Source organism: Zeus faber (assembly GCF_960531495.2).
Source record: "Zeus faber genome assembly, chromosome: 12".
Taxonomy (NCBI): domain Eukaryota; kingdom Metazoa; phylum Chordata; class Actinopteri; order Zeiformes; family Zeidae; genus Zeus; species Zeus faber.
In genome coordinates this window covers 11670361-11687659 of record NC_137196.1, presented here as the reverse complement: position 1 = coordinate 11687659, position 17299 = coordinate 11670361, and the positions used below count along the sequence as shown (strand labels likewise).

At 44.3% G+C, this 17299-nt stretch overlaps 1 protein-coding gene across 1 annotated transcript; it reads left to right on the top strand.

The window, feature by feature from the left end:
* Positions 1–1204: 1204 nt before the first annotated feature.
* On the top strand, positions 1205–15408 carry acsl3b (acyl-CoA synthetase long chain family member 3b). Its single transcript, XM_080011025.1, has 15 exons — positions 1205–1319; positions 4732–5160; positions 6378–6555; positions 6675–6784; positions 7006–7144; positions 7752–7902; positions 8231–8354; positions 8464–8535; positions 9013–9152; positions 9598–9770; positions 10602–10676; positions 10791–10982; positions 11069–11183; positions 11402–11559; positions 11649–15408. The coding sequence occupies exons 2-15, from the start codon at positions 4810–4812 to the stop codon at positions 11804–11806; spliced, it is 2136 nt and encodes a 711-aa protein (XP_079867151.1). The 5' UTR covers positions 1205–1319; positions 4732–4809; the 3' UTR covers positions 11807–15408.
* The last annotated feature ends 1891 nt before the right edge of the window (positions 15409–17299 follow it).

The following is a 17299-nucleotide window of genomic DNA, read 5'->3' as shown; positions in this document are numbered from 1 at the left end:
CATTGTATCTGCAGAGAAATATGTCTCACAGGTGACAGCTGTGCGACTCCAGGCTTTGTTGACATTGCAGTCTGGCCCCCATGATGTTTCGCCGCTCAAAACACGGCCTCCAGTGGGTGCAGCTCCTGCGGTCACGCCATGTACTGTACACTTCAAAATCGATTGCGCGTCCTCGTTACATTGTACGGGAAAGCCGCAAAGATTTAGGAAGTGTTCACATTTTTTTCTCATTTTCCTTTCGCTTTGCGTATGACTTTAACATCGAATTGCTAAAAGAATGTGCAACAGTGCAAGGGGCCGGAAAGTAATGACAGATGTGTGCATCTCGACGAAGGAAAACCAGAAAAAAAAACAAAAAAATAGAAGCGTTCACGTTTTAAACAACCTTCGTTGCTTTACCGTACAAGGCGATGTAGACGCGCAATCGATCTCGAAGCGTAGACGGCGTGAGCGCAGCGTGCAGGCTTTCTTTCACTTGAAGTTCAGTAAGATAGTTTATCTATAATAATAATAATAATAATAATAATAATAATAATGATAATAATAATAATCATCATCGTCATTATCATCATCATCATCTGCAACCTGAGCGATCACAATAATGTAAAATGTTAGATAGATATGTATTTAAATAGTAGAGTTTTCGTCTGGCTAGGGTGAGGGTTAACCTTAATAACATTCTGTGAGAAGGAATTTTGAAGGTATTGAGACACATATTGAGACTAATATCGTGCCGGGCTTCCTGTTGCTGTGATCATAAACATCGCTCAGCGTGTGCGTCTTGCAGATGTTACAGCTGCGTGTGTACATGTTGGTTAAACTCCTCCATGAGTCGTAGGTAAACTTGAAAAAAATAAATCCCCATCGGTACTGGTACGTTTCCAGCGACTCGAGTTGGGACCGACGGGAGTGGGGAATTTTGGGGAACCCAAAAAAAAAAAAAAAAAAAAAAAAAAAAAAAAAAAAGAGGCGCCCGGGCTGACGGTCGTGACCGATAGTACCCTCAGTGACGTCACCGCTGCCCCCCCAGACACGCGCCACCTCCAGCGGTCCAATGGCAGGCGGGGGAACGGTCCGACGTCATTGCGTCACTTCCGGGATGGGGAAGACACCGCGGGCCCGGCGATGCTGCCGACGCGAATACCTCGAATACAGCGGTTTTTCCCTCTTTAACTCACTAACTGTGATATAGAACCACACGCACGGCATATCCATGGACTGCTGATAAACAACAGCCCCGCTTTTTGTAAACATTTTTGAATATTTATTCTAACCAGACCAATTCATTCAGCGACCCACGAGTAGCGGTTTGGGAGGAGGTGAGGACGCATTGTTGTCTATACGCAGATGTTGACGTGCCGGTGGAATGTGGTTGTATTAGCTTATTAGCTTAGCATGTCGACTCTTCTGTCCGGAGTTAATCAAGCGTTTAACTGTTGTATAGGAAACGAATGCGGGTTATTATTGAATGTTTTTTTTTTAGGTTCACCCTGGAAATATTCACCAGATGCTGCTGCGGTATTTAGCCGTTAGCTGCTAGGGATGATGAGTAGAAAATGGCCTCTGCCCTGGGAGTAAGCTAACAAAGCTAGTAAGCGCGTCACATTCGGCCACAGAACTCACGACGTTATTGTTGAATCATGTAATGGCGGACGATAAAATCAGGTAAACACTGTCGTTGAGTTGTCGTCTTAGCGATGCTTACTTCGCTGCTGGGGGTTGTGACATGATGTTCACCCGGTGTAAATATAAAAATCTGCAGGAAATGATGCTGAAGTTAGATTTTCTTTAATATATTGAATCTGATGCTGTGCATTCCTACACACCACAGTTCCTATCCTCGACCCCCCATTTAAATTGTATTCTTAGATTCAATTGTCTTGTCTGTCACACGAACGCTTTAATTTTCCCCTCAGGAATCAATAAAGTGTCTGTCTATCTGTCTGTCTGTCTGTCTGTCTGTCTATCTATTGTCTGTCCAATACTTTTTGTTTCCACCTGACATATATTTGATGAGTGCCTTTGGGACATAATAAATTGTGCGTACCCACAAAATGATCACAGTACAGTAAGCAACTGGTCCTGTATTACAAGTCTGGTGTGTTTGATTGAGAATATGAATTCAGTGACTTGGTGCTTAGTCTTGCTGTGTTTGCCTTGTACACCCTTACTGGAATTTGGGCGTATTTTATGAGGGTTTGTTCTGCCAGTTTACCTTGGTCACAGAAGCTTGATTGATGACTGCAGTGTGATGGCTGTAAAGGGGGCGGGTGGCTATCATGTACTTTGAACAGCACGGTGGGATTTATTTTGAAAAATGACTCTGAATGGCATAGTAATATCACCAACATAATATCACTACTGTCATGTAAGCAGCCATTAGTTGAAATTTGTAAAAAATGATACAGTTGCATTGACTTTTACTGGTTCCTTATCAATGCTGTAAATAGCGGAATACTGGGTAAAGAAACACGTTCTGCTAAATAAAACCTCCTTGGCCCCTCTTTTAGAAATCCTTGTAATACAATGGAAATCATGTGACACGCTTACTCCTGCTGTACAAACCTTTTAGATTTATTTTTGGCTCGCTGACGCTGAACTAACTTCTTTCTGTAGGTGACATTTGTCATCAAGTGCCACAGAAGACAGTCATGTCAATAAAAGTGTTAACATGCAATACCCATATACTCTCTATACTGCTATTTACTTTTTTTAACTAAATGGCATACAGTTAATTGCTTCACATTCTGTTATTCTCATATGGTGCTTACATTATTACGTACAATACATTTTATATCCAATATTCATGCCTGTAGCCAACCTTGTGGGTGGGTCTTTCTTCATCTTAAGTGTACATTTGCATTGTAAGTATAGGATATATGATTTAAGGTCTTTGGCATAATATGGAAATTGATCCAAGAATCGGACTGAAATTTGACTGAACGGATGTGACAGAAACTATAGTAGTAACTTGTTACTAGACCATATGCTCAGCAAGGGATGCTGATGAATGCATCATATTCCCATCATTCTTCTTTTGGTCTACATAGGAAGCTTTAGTGGGGTCTATTTATTCTGGTCTATCATGTGTGTTGCTCCTGATTCAAATCAATTAGCATATTGACACCCATTTAATTCAATCTAAGAACCAGACTATGGCAGTCCTGTTTGCGAAAACAGATGTTATCTGCAGTGTGGGCTTAGCTGGCATATTTTGAACTGCACTGGAGCCGTAATGCCCATGACAGGCACTTATTAGTCATTTTGCGCCGCAGGAACGCCCTTGCCTTACAAAAGTCGGAACAAACTTTTAAATAGATCTTGAAGATCTAATATGAGTGAAGATTCAGCAACTGGATCGTTAATTTCTCACCTCAATTTTGTTCAGAAACAGATTTTAGTGGACTGATAAGGTGAAATTAGTGAAAGTTACAGTGTAAGTACAACACGGAACTCATGCTGAAACCCTTGGGGATGACGTCACTTCAGAGTTCCAGTGCGGTGCGAATACAACCAGAAAAAAGTCCATGGCGGTATCTAGTTCTCAGGGGACCTCTCCAGTTCTTAGTTCCCTTCAGGGAGTTCCCAGAACTGTTCGCTGCGAAAACAGCTATTGCTACAGTGTAGGTGAGCAATATCAGGTGCCTTGATAAATTGAGCAGTCACTTTCTTTTTAGTGAATACAACTGTTTGCGATGGGTATGTTGAAAATAAGACTGGAAATAGTGCTTTGACAAGTTATTTGTGCCCTTTAATGTAATTAAATGTGCTGTTGATTAAAAATTGTGGAATAGGTCCTGTGCTTGCCTTAGTCAGTCCCAGTCCTGAAGTGTGCCAGCTGTTTCTGGTGTAAGATTCCTCTCAGAGCTGCCACATTGCACTGCTTGCTTAGTGTAACCGCACCCTGACCTGTTCAGCTCCCCAACTCTGCTGTGGAATGTGTCACCATTAGCGCTGCATACATGCTCTGGTTCTGGTTCACTGTGTTTCATTTACACTAAAGCAAATGCAGTAGAAATAGGAGCTTATTCCACAACACTGCCAGAGCTGGCCTAATGAAGTCAGGATTAGCTAACTAACTACCAGCACCCCAAACAAAAAATAAAAGTATCCATATGGTTCCGCATTTTGCTGCAAACTGCCTGATTGACAGTAGGAAGGAGAATGCCAGAGAACTTCTGATTTGATATTGCAATAATATCTAGTTCACAATTTGATATGTTGAGATTCTTGCAATACATGCAGTGTCATTTTTGATTATATTACAATTTCTTAAAACGTTTATGGAAGATTTTTAAACACTTAATTATAAAAACAAGAAAGGTAGGTCATACTTAGCTCTCCCTTTCCTTGTAATCATGTGAATGAAAATTCAACGGTAACGCAGAAAGTCTCAATCTCTTATTAACAGGTTATTATACTCTATAAACATTCAGCATTTAAAATTTCAGGTGAAAGAAAACCTATAATGACAAACTGTGGGCTAATACTTCCTTTGCAGGTTGTCTGGTTGATCAATATTTTCAGCCCCTAAAAGAGCCTTCTTGTCCTTGGGCCAGGCAAAGTGGTAAATTGTGCTGACTTAGGAATTTGTTAAGGATCGGCCCCCGAGTAAGCATTGATTTACTAGAAGGCAGTTCTGGCTGTCACTCGGCACTGAAGAATGAGCCGATTGAACCGTGAAGCCGACCGTATTTCTAACGGGTGCCATTTTGTGCCTCTGTCTCGCAGGAAGTTCCACCATCAGCCACTCTCAGCCTCAGCAGTAAATCAGAAGCGCCCCACCTCTGAGCTGCGTCATTGCTCGAGATGAAGCTGAAGGAGGATATGAACCCCCTGCTGCTGCAGGTGGTGCGCTCGGTGGTCTGGGTCTACTCCGTCATCACCTTCCTCCCCTGGTACATTTTCTCCGGGGCGGGCACCAACCTGGAGCGGGCGCGTCGCATCAAGGCGCGCTCGGTGAGCAAGCACCCGGCTGGGCCCTACAGGGCCGTCAACAGCCAACACAAGCTTGTGGCGTGGCTGCACCCGGGGGTGGACACTCTGGACAAGGTGTTTGAGGACGCAGCCAGGAAATACCCACAGAGAGACTGTCTGGGCACCAGGCAGCTGCTGAGCGAGGAGGACGAGCTGCAGCCCAACGGCAAAGTCTTCAAAAAGGTGAAGAGACAACTCAGCACATGTTTGACTGTGCCACTAGACCCTCAAACACTGGAGAGAAATTGTCTTTCCTTTAACTGCCACTGAACCGGTCAGCGCTCTATCAACTAATGAGTTTGTCAGAGAAGACGGAAGCTCAGTAGTAAATGTGCAGTAAAGTTAATAAAACACAACTGACCGTCCAAATAAAATAAATGCATAAAAGGCAACCAGGAGTTGCCTATATGACTTACCCCTGCAAATAACGGCCTTTTCAACATTAAAATCGACATGATTGTAATTTTAGGCCTTAACCAAATCACCAAATTCAATCATGTAACTGTTCTTTTTTTAATGCAATATTGAACACTAGTTGATTAATTGTTCCAAGACCTGCGTTCCCAAATGACACATGTATAATGACACACATGTATAGTCACCTAATGGATGCCGTGGATTACCTGGATGCATATCATTTTGGCTCTGCAGCTTCCCACAAGGCAGAGCAAATATTTGGATGGAATCATGTGTAACACACGCACACACACACACACACACACACACACACACACACACACACACACACACACACACACACACACACACAGATGTGTATAATTTAAAGAAAGCTGTGAAATAGGAAATTCAATTGGTAAACCTCTGTTCTATCCTCAGTAAATGTATTGACCAATATGCATTCTATTTGGACCTTTTGTACAAGTTTCTACAAGTTCGTATTTTGTAGCCTTCAGCCCTTGTTATATGTCTCGAGTTACAGTCTCCTAATTGTTCTGAGGGTCAGTGGAGCTGCAGGTTTGGTTGTTTTTTAAGAGTCCTGCTGTGCAGACTGCTGGTGTGGTTAATGTTAGGAATGTGGCTGTTGGAGCAACTATTGTGCACAGCCAGAGGGCCGTTCTCTTCTTCCTCTTGACTCAGAAACAAAGCCTCCTCAACTCGACTGTGTTCACAGGAGCCCCATAGGGGGCAGTAGAGCATTCAAAGTCTGAGCTCCGGTGCAACCCATTGATTTTTTTGCAACCCATAATTGTGCTAATACCTCATCAAAATGATTATTGAGGCCCTTCTTTATAATGAAAACCACATTTTGTGGATTTGTGGACATTAAGAGGATCCTCTTTAATTGACTAAAATGACGCTTGAAGACATTGTTTTGCTCGATTCTTTAAGATGAATGCAACTCTTAGTGTTTCATGTGCTCCCGTGTTTGGTTTGTGCAGGTCATTCTGGGGGATTATAACTGGTTGTCGTACGAAGAGGCCTTTCAAACATCTAAGTGCTTTGGCAGTGGACTAGCAGCCCTGGGCCAGAGGCCTCAGTGTAATATTGCCATCTTCTGTGAAACCAGAGCAGAATGGATAATAGTAGCGCAAGCCTGCTTCATGTACAATTTCCCACGTGAGTGACACACATTGTTTTTCCTCCTTTTTATGCGCCAGTAATAGCACAGGCTTTGAATTTACTTTGAGGTATACACAACTAACTTATGTGACTAACTGTGGGTTCGATTATGACAGTGGTCACTCTGTACTCTACTCTGGGACTGGCCGCCATCGCCCACGGCCTGAACGAGACGGAGGTCACGCACATCATCACCAGCAAGGACCTCCTGCAAAGCCGTCTCAAGGTATCTGTACTACTGTGTTTTGTTTATAACTATTCTTGTCTTCCCTGTCTTTTAGCTCTGTTACTTATGGCTTTGCCAATAACCTCACTCAAATCTAAATTCAATTAAATTCTCTGGTGTGTGATCCCGCTAATGCAAATTAGGGTGAGATTAAGGTTAGATGAAGAGCTCACCCCCATTTGATAGATTTTAATAATTACTTTCCTCTCTCCCCCTTCCAGGCTATTCTGTGTGAGGTGCCAAGACTGCAGCACATCATTGTAGTGGACAACAAGCCCACCAGCTGGCCAGACATGCCCAGGGGCATCATGGTCTATAATATGGACACCGTGCAGGAGATCGGCTCCAGGCCCGAGAACAGTAAGGGTTGTTGCACTTCAGTTAAAAAAAAAAAGAAAAAATAAAAGAAAAACTCGCACCAGTTTTGTCTGACATTCCAAGGCCATTACTTCCACAAATTTATCAGGAAAAAATTGAAATAAAAATCATAAGACCCCTAACTGAATCGTTTTGATTTTGGTTATTGTATCATAGCCACACATTGATCATAACGTTATGCAGCAGCTGTAGTGGCCGATTTAAACATTTACATTTTTTTAACGGACCGGTTATTAACATCGTCTTATAAAGTCAGCACAAACATTGTACATTATTCCTGACTATCATCCTGATGATGCCTTTTTAGATTTTTGTATTAGTATTTTGTATTTTTGCATTGCACTATTTCTGCGCTTCCACCATTTCAAATGGAATTGACGAGTACAAAATACGTCAAAATTTAGTAACCCTGAAATATATGTAACCGTCATTGTCAGTGAGACCAGACGATACATTTATGGTATGTTTTTCGCCATATTTTCAAAATATAATCCAAAAGGAATTGGCGAGGGGACAGAATGTAGATGCATATATTAGCAGGCACACATACTGTTTCTAACACAAATGGTTCTTTTCTTTTCCTCTGCAGTGTCAGTGGCTCGGAGACAGCCGGTACCCTCCGACATCGGTGTCATCATGTACACCAGCGGCTCGACGGGCATCCCGAAGGGTGTCATGATCTCCCATAGCAACATCATAGCGGGTGTCACGGGCATGGCGGAGCGGATCCCCAACCTTGAGTACGCAGCCATCAAATTGTCTGATATTAAGTCATCCATTACAGCTTTATTTCCTCTCGTCTTCCCCCATCCCTCGCTGCCTGTAGAATATTAATTTCATTATTGTCTGTCCTGCTGTAGCGTTCTGCTACAGTTTTCTCTTGCTTTCTTCCTTTAACTAATATATGTTTTACAAATCTGTCAAACCAATGTTCTTCTTTATTTATTCTCGTTTGTCTTGTCTTGTTTTATAGTATAAATATAATTCCTCAAATCAGTGTCATTCTTTTTGCCACGTTCTAAAATCGAGTAAAAATAAACAATAAAAAGAGTGTTCCTTGTCTGCTAGTGAGACGGACACCTACATCGGCTACCTGCCACTGGCCCACGTGCTGGAGCTCAGTGCCGAGCTGGTTTGCATCTCCCACGGCTGTCGCATCGGATACTCGTCCCCACAGACGCTCGCCGACCAGGTCAGTGAGTGGAGATAAGATCTCACATTCGACAACAATTGCTAACAGTCGCAGCTGCTGCGTTGCAAGACCCCCCCCCCCCTCCCACATTACTCTTTCTTTTGTGCAGTCCACCAAGATAAAGAAGGGCAGTAAAGGAGATACGAGCGTGCTCAAACCAACGCTCATGGCTGCCGTCCCGGTAAGTCTGTTGTGATCGACCTCCTGTCTGCCCAACCTAATGTAGCCATGGAAGTTCCTGGTGAGATGAGATGAGATAGGGCGACCATTTGCAATTTCACACATTATTAAGATCGTCAGTGTTGTATGGATTATTCTGCGCGTCCCAGAATTACATTCTAAACTGCCACTTGCGTTATCAAATTCACCTTTCACTCCTTGCGCATGACCAACCTTGCCGGGAAGGGCGGACCCCGCCACCAATAATGTACACGGCATATTAGAGGAGCACATGCATAATGTAAATGCATTGAATGGCTGTTTCTGACAAAGTGCCAGCTAAATAAAGTGTCAAATATGAGATAAAAAAAAAACTTGCAGTAGATTGCATTCCTTTGAATCTATTCAGGGCGATTGTAGGCTAAGGAAAGTATTAGGAGCTTGAAAGTTAAAATATGTAGCGGAGACTTTGACCGCCCCTCTCCCCTGGTCGGCGTAGGAGATCATGGACCGTATCTACAAGAATGTGATGACGAAAGTGGAAGAGATGAGCAGCTTCCAGAGGACGCTTTTTGTGTTGGCCTACAACTACAAGATGGAGCAGATTTCCAAAGGCTACAGCACGCCGCTCTGTGACAGGTAGGGCACATGTACACCATGCAGAACAAATAATGTTCTATTTATAGTCGTCACTTATAGACTGTTTTTGAACAGTAACTGCGCCATTAATACTTCATGACTATGTGCAGGAGTCTAGTCTATCCCTCTTTCTTGATCAACCATTGCTTCCCTTGCTACAGACAAACATAACACACTGACACATAACACACAGTCTGTAGGTAATACATTCAATTCAACATCAAATAATTCTAGCATGTATTAATCATTCCCCAATATTGTGTCTTACAATACCTGCAGTGCCCACGCCTATTTTTCCAGTAAGAATCAATATTTGGATTCCATCAAGATTTGTCAGCGACGCTTGAATGTTCCAACTGACTAGGCTTCATTTCTTTCTTGGGCGTTTCCATCCATTGCTACTCCCATAACCTTTTCCTTTTTCTTTCTCTCTTTCTCTCCCCAGTCTGGTGTTCAAGCGAGTGCGTTCGCTGCTTGGAGGTAACACTCGGGTGCTGTTGTCTGGCGGCGCGCCCCTCTCGGCCGCCACGCAGCGCTTCATGAACATCTGCCTGTGCTGCCCCGTGGGCCAGGGCTACGGCCTGACGGAGACATGCGGAGCCGGCACCATCAGCGAGTGTGAGAAGGGAGAAAAAAATTTAAAAAAAAAGAGAACGGGGAGGGAAAGCGATAAGGCTGTTTTGGATGCCCCATGGGGAATAAAAATTACAACCCTGAATCTCGACATGCAAAGTCATTAAATCATACACTTTATTGTTTTTCCTTAAACCTTTTTAACATATGAAAGTACTGCCAATCAGATAAGACGGCATCACGGTCATCCAATTCGAATCATCTTTTTTATTATAAATCAAGTGTCAGCCAGATGTCTGCATGTCCTTAAAACACCCTTCCTTAAAAATCTTTAATTCAGTCTTTAAATTATTTTTATAGGGCTTAATTTCAACATAAACATTTTGCCTGATTTATTTTATTCATTTACTTTTACTTTACTATTTATGATTTGACCACAAGTCTTTCTTCTCCTCCTTGCGGCCGTTCCCGTTAGTGGTCGCCACAGCGGATCGTCTGTTTCCATCTATTTCCACAAATGAACAGTCTTTAAATTTGATAAAACAGTATTGAATTTGACTCTGATACCTGCAGACACCCTGGTCATTTTCATATCGAGTGATCTGCCTTAGCGTGCTTCGTTTTGAGATATCAACTCTTTCTTTCATCTTTAAAATCACGTTTGGATACGAGTGTAGGAAAAGGGTTTTCCACATGCTTGTAGTGTTGGATCCGTGAAGACAAAACTAAGGCACTAGGCCATTTCTTGAGACGGCCGTGTTTGCTCAGAAGAGAACATTGGTTCCCAATCGATGTCTCCTCCCCTGCTTACACATTTTCATGAATTTCCCCCTGGAGGTGAATTAAGTCTTGTCTTGCTCTGTTTGTGTCTTCCAGTTTGGGACTACAGCACAGGGCGGGTGGGCGCCCCTCTCGTCTGCTCAGAGATTATGCTTAAAGACTGGGGAGAGGGTGAGTCGGATCAATGCCATTAAACCGTTGGCTGCTGGGTAAAATAAATGTTTGCCGGTTACTTGGATTTTCCATATTTCCCCAATTTCCAAATCCTCCACCCTCCTCTTCAAGGCGGCTACTCCAGCACAGACAAGCCCAACCCGCGCGGCGAGATCCTGATCGGAGGACCCAACGTCACCATGGGGTACTACAAGAACGAAGCCAAGAACCGTGAGGACTTCTTCGTGGACGACAACGGCCAGCGGTGGTTCTGCACGGGGGACATCGGGGAGTTCCACCCAGACGGATGCCTCAAGATCATCGGTCGGTTCTTGTTATTAGTTATTTCATCCCTTGGGATTCTGCCCGGTTTCTGAGTGTGTTTTTCCTTCTGTCATCTTTTTCTCCAGACCGTAAGAAAGACCTTGTGAAGCTGCAGGCGGGAGAGTACGTCTCCCTGGGGAAGGTGGAGGCCGTGTTGAAGAACTGCCCCTTCATAGACAACATCTGTGCCTACGCCAACAGGTAGAAGAACTAACTTCTCTCTTGGTCTTTATATTTCTTTCTGTCTCTCACCTCCCCATCTATGTCTCAGTTTCTGTTTATCTTGTCCATCTACTGTATATCTCCATCCCATTTCCTTCTGTATTTCTAATAAACACAAACAAACAACAACAAAAAAAAACAAAAAACGTGTTTTTCTCTGAATAAAATATCTAATGCCACCCTCCTCCTCTCCCCAGTGACCAGTCGTACGTCATCAGCTTCGTGGTGCCCAACCAGAAGCAGCTCACGGCTCTGGCCAAGCAGCGGCAGGTGCGTGGCAGCTGGGAGGAGATCTGCAACAGCGCAGAGATGGAGAGGGAAGTCCTGCGCATCATCACCGAAGCTGCCCTCTCAGGTAGGAGGACAGTACAACGGGGTGGGGAAGGCAAAGTCCTCTGAGAGATGTTGGCAAATCTGACCATTTGCACCCCCCCCCCCGAACAGCAAAACTGGAGCGGTTCGAGATCCCGAAGAAGATCCGCCTGAGCGCCGAGCCCTGGACGCCAGAGACCGGCCTGGTCACGGACGCCTTCAAGCTGAAACGCAAGGAGCTGAAGTCACACTACCAGGAGGACATCGAGAGGATGTACGGCGGGAAATAAAACCCCCACCGCATCACACGCATGTCGATACACAGAGACGCGTACAAGAAGCCGCACCCAGAAAGTACTCAGAGAGGATTTATACACACACACACACACACACACACACACACACACACACACACACATACACACACACACACACACACACACACACACACACACACACACACATTTTCTCTCTCTCTTTCTCTCTCTCTCTCTCTCTCTCTCTCTCAGTACAACGCCCCCTGCGAACAGCTTTGATCAAAGGAGGATGAACGCCCCGACTCCAGTTCAGAGTTCTCCACCGACACTAAACAGCACACAGACACACAGACACACACACACTGCTTTCTCTGCCGCCATGTAGCTCTTTAGCGTTGCTATGCGACCAAGGCGAACACACACACACACACACATGGTCGGACTTCTGCCTGCAACCCGAGGTGAAAGAAAGCTGCGTTTGAGCTTGAGACGTCGACCTGAATCAATCTGCCCCTGCCCCCCTCCACCCGCACAGCATGCTCTGACTGTGTGACCCCCGACAGCTGGTGGAGGAGGAGGGTGGGGGGGGGGGTTGGAGGTATCCTTCCTCCTTGGCTTTATGTCCCGATTCAGGTTGGAATCTATGCAGGGATCCCTTTTTAGGTCACGTGGTGGTGATGTCGGGTTTTTTTTGTTTGTTTTTTTTAATTGTTTAATTTCCGAAAAACCATTTCATGAATGTTTTGTTTGTTTTTGTTGTTGAGGAACAGGGTGTCTCAAAGCCATGAGAGATTGAACACAAGCACGTTCTCAAATGTGTTTCAAACCTGTCGTCTTCTGACTGTGTCGCTCCGGGCGGATTTGATTCGTTTACGGCTGTTGTTTGTTTGTTTTTTCTACTGCCATTTTCTTACGGTTTTTGCTTATGGGGCTTTTTATGCTTTTTTTGTTGAGCTTTACTCCACTCCCTCTCCGTTGACTTGCGTCCAACCAACATGTTCACCTGAGTGCTTGTTTACTGACTCGATCAATCTGTATGAGAATGTCCAGTCTTTGTTTATTTTTGGGGGGACCCTTGAGCTCCCAGACGTCGCATTGTGGCAGCGACCGGCTGCAGATTGGGACACGCAGCCGTCCGTTCGATTTCCCGTTTCTCCCTCTCCCACAGCCAGATTCCCTCTGAACCTTTTATCCGAGAGTTTACTCGTGCAGGAAGAAGTGTGTTTTGTTCTCTTATGTGTTGGTTCATCGAAGCCCTGCAGGATAATTCCTCCATTCATAGCCCACTCCCGTCAACCAAATGATCTCACCAGTTGTCTCCAAGGGAACTGAACTGAAGCCCCACCCTCGGATGGACATTAGTGTGCGTTTTGGATCGCTGTGTATTTAAGCTTGTATCGGTTGCTCCCCTGGCTGTTTTTTGTTTTTGTTTTTGTTTTGGTTTTTTTTTGGGGGGGGGGGGTTGAAGAAACAAAAAAACTTTTTCCCATAGGTCTTAGATACTGTTACTTATCTATGAATATTAAATGCGAAAAATTGAATGTGCAATATTTACACAAAATTTTAAACTGAAGTATCTAGGAAAAACGCACAAGTGGCCCCTCCAATACTGTATGATTGTCAGCCCTGGATGTTTACAAGAAGCCCTATAGGGACGTCAGTATAGGAAGAGGAGGAACGGCAGGGAGACACTGAGGACGAAGGTCTAGATGTAGCTTGTTTGAAACTCATGAAAGAATCAATGTGGGGAAATTAATATTGGAACTGTAAAAAATAAAAATGCATGATTAATGGCAAAAGAAAGTGCAAACTTACCAAAGCACTTTTATCCTACAGTGTGTATAGATATAAGTATTTAGAGAGCTATATCTAAACGGCACTGCAGTCAAACAATTGAATACGAAACATAATTCCTTCTGAATTCACTACTTGTATACTTGTAAAAACAAATATGTAGCCATAGCCTACTTGGTCAGGAAATGAAAGACTTTGTTTTGCTCGTACATAAACGTTGATGTGTTATCCTCAGATCGGTTTTTGGTGTGTGTATGATATTTATGTCTGTAATGTATGTTAAAAACAAAAGAAACATGAGGGTTACATTTACATGAAGAACTGTATCCTAATCAATACCACATACAGTTTCCCAGCCATATATAAGTTATTTCTCTCACACCAACAGATATATGCAAATTCTGCTTTTGATGATAGGAAAATACTTATGTGTCATGGAAGGTACTTTTTAAACTGTTGAGGTCTGAATGCTCGGCACAAAAAAAACGAAATAAGTTGACTGCGTCTACATAATGACGCTCGGCAGACTGTTCTCGAATGTTATTTTCACACATACATATACACACACACATATATACACATATAAATATATATATATAAAAAAAAAAAAAAAACATACACGCAGATACGCCACAACATTAAAACCACTGGCGGGTGAAGAAAATAACATTGATCATCTCATTCCAGTGGCACCTGTCAAGGGGTGGAATGAATTTGGCAGCAAGTGAACAGTCAGTTATTTAAGTTGATGTGTTGGAAGCAAGTAAAATGGGCAAGTGTATCATGTGGATGGCCTGTTGCGTCGTTTATCTGGGGAAGAGATGGCACCAAGATGCATTATGGGAAAAAGGCAAGTGGGCGGAGGCAGTGTAGTCTTACCTAAACATTGGTGCAGACCAAGTCCACCCCGTCATGGCAACAGTATTCCCTGATGGCAGTGGCCTCTTTCAGCAGGATAATGTGCCCTGCCACACTGCAAGAATTGTCCAGGAATGATTTTAGGAACATGACAATGAGTTCAAGGTGTTGACTTGGCCTCCAAATTCACCAGATCTCAATCCGATGGAGCATCCGTGGGATGTGCTGGAACAACAAGCCAGATCCATGGGGGCCCCACCTCACAACGTACAGGACTTAAAGGATCTGCTGCTAACGTCTTGGTGGCAGATACCACAGGACACCTTCAGAGGTCTTGTGGAGCCCATGCCTCAAAGGGTCAGAGCTGTTTTTTTGGCACTAGGGGGACCAACACAATATTAGGCAGGTGGTTTTAATGTGGCTGTGGCGTATGTATATTTTCTCTCCTGACATTTCAATAAGTCTCTCGTACTGTCCTTACTGCTGCTTTCCTCTCCCTGACTAGAGGTGGCTGGTTGCCTTCTGACTCATCGGTCACTACAGTAGGAATGTGAAGTGTGTGTGTGTGTGCGCGTGTGTTGGTTTTGTTATTTGTTTTCTTTTGGTTAATGAAGCATAGTCCGTGTCCCAGTAGTGGCTTCCATTCAAAACTACTGACTGTTTACAAAAGGAAAGCGGGTGATGAGCTGAATAATTTTTTTTTTGTCCCTCACCGCTTCTATTGTTTTAAACTTGCGTTGTTAATAGGTGCCCAAAGAGGAGATGACAAAGATCAAAGTTCATCAAAGAAAACTACCAGTTGTAAATGTGGAAAACCTCTTTTCAGGAAAAAAAAAACAAAAAACGATTTAATAATCTTCATTATTGACCAATTTTAGGGGTCTGTCTTTTGTTTTGTTGTGGGTGGGGTGGGCTGTCCCCCAACCCCCTCCCCCCTCAAAGAAAGGCGGCCAGAAAGTGTCTCAATCCTTATTTATTTGTAATCAGGCCTTGGACATGATGTAATGAAATAAATGTGTTATGATTAACGCCCTCCTTCACTTCTTTGCGACTTAGGCCGATGGTAATGACGTGACACGTGTTGAAACACCTGCACATTCAATCAGCCACAATGTGTGACTAATACGATCAACGACTTGACTAGAATCATGTCCTGAAAGCAGAGTTGCTATGGCAATGGGGGACCGTGTGTGTGTGTGTGTGTGTGTGTGTGTGTTGGAGTGGCGAATCGTGAAAAAACCACACAGTTTTGGGAATCCGTCTCACAGCAGAGCTAGTAAACAAAGGCTTTTTCCTCCAGGAAGTCGTTTTTTGTTTGTTTATGGGTTGATTGAATCTGTGTTTTAGAGGGTTATCCTACCTTCTTAACCTCCGGGGAATAATCCATCCGCACTGTTATCGGCAATTTGAATAATTGTGTTAAATCCCACTAAAAATACATTTGAGTAGCAATTGGCCACCAGGCTGTGAAATCATGTGAAAACGCTGATGCCTAAGCTTCTGTCTCGGTGGATTTAAAGCATTCTTTCCTTTTATCCGGATGAATGCCTTTCAGACAGAAAGACAAACTAAGCAATTTACGATGTGTGAAAATTCATCATCAGAAGCACATTTCCCAAATGAAAAAGAATATAAATTGTATGCACAAAGGAAACTCTTGGGATCTCTTACACAAACAATATCACACATCACAGGGGAGGATTTAGTGCGTTGTGACGTTTCCCCCTTCACATCGCAGTGTCGAGGCAAATGCTGAGAGACAGACTCTCACGATGGCTCCATGCAGCTTTTCGGGGCCGGTGTGTGTGAGTCAGAGGCATCCTGCTCGCTGCGGCGGCCCACCGAGTGTGACGCACGCCCGCCCGCCCGCCCTCCCGAGTGGCTTCAGCAAAACTGAAAGAGGAAAACGGAGGACACCATCTGCATTGTCAGAGTATAGGTACGCTTTGGTCCAAGTGGGGTTTTGTCTCTCTCTCCGCCTGCCTCTCGCCCTCTCTGTCCATGACTCAGAAGTCCTCCAAAACTTTAACCTCCGTGTGTGTGTGTGTGTGTGCGTGTGCGTGCGCGTGTGTGTGTGTTCGGAGTTTGGCTGCCCTTGCCCTCGCCACCCAGACAGGGTGGCCGGAGAAACCCAGATTCATTTCGTCTAAGCCAGCAAACACTGCGCGGTATTTGCAGCCGGGGCCGGAAGTGAGATTCGAAGAGGCGGCTAGATGGAGCGCGTAAGGAAGATCAATAAAAAAAAAACAAAAAAAAAAAAACTTCCAGAGATGAGATGAGATGAGAGCCAGGAGACTGGGCCTGATGCCGATGAATTCTCAGTGATAAATTCAAGTCTCCAAAGGCTGTTGTGTCTTCTTTAAAGGGCATCATGGGCATTTACCATTTACCATTTTTATGGTCATTAGAATACCTTCTATAGTCCCATCAGCATCACCTAGATATCAGTACCAACGGAATAGACCTAATGGCTGAATGTTAGGTCCGTTCATGTTTGCACCTCTCCCAATAAAGGAGTGCCTCATTCTAACGGTTTTTCTCCCTTGGTTTACCTCTGATGACGTTATCGTTGGTCAGTTTACCCTTTGCACCAAGCCAGGCCGACCCTTGGCCGCGCCTCGCTGGTGCTGGAGGTGGACCAGCCGCCGGCTTGGCACCGACGGAGCGATCGTGATGTGTGTGGTGCGAGGGTTCCATCCGTTTAATAAGGCCGACAGGAGGAGCGTGGGGTGGGGTGGGGGATGGAGGGACGGAGGGACGGAGGGACAGATGGAGAGGCAGCCATTAATACGTCTGGGGGCGATGACTCACCGGTGGCGGGTATATATAGCATGGTGGGTGGGGGTGGGGGGCAGCCAGGGCCACGTCATCACA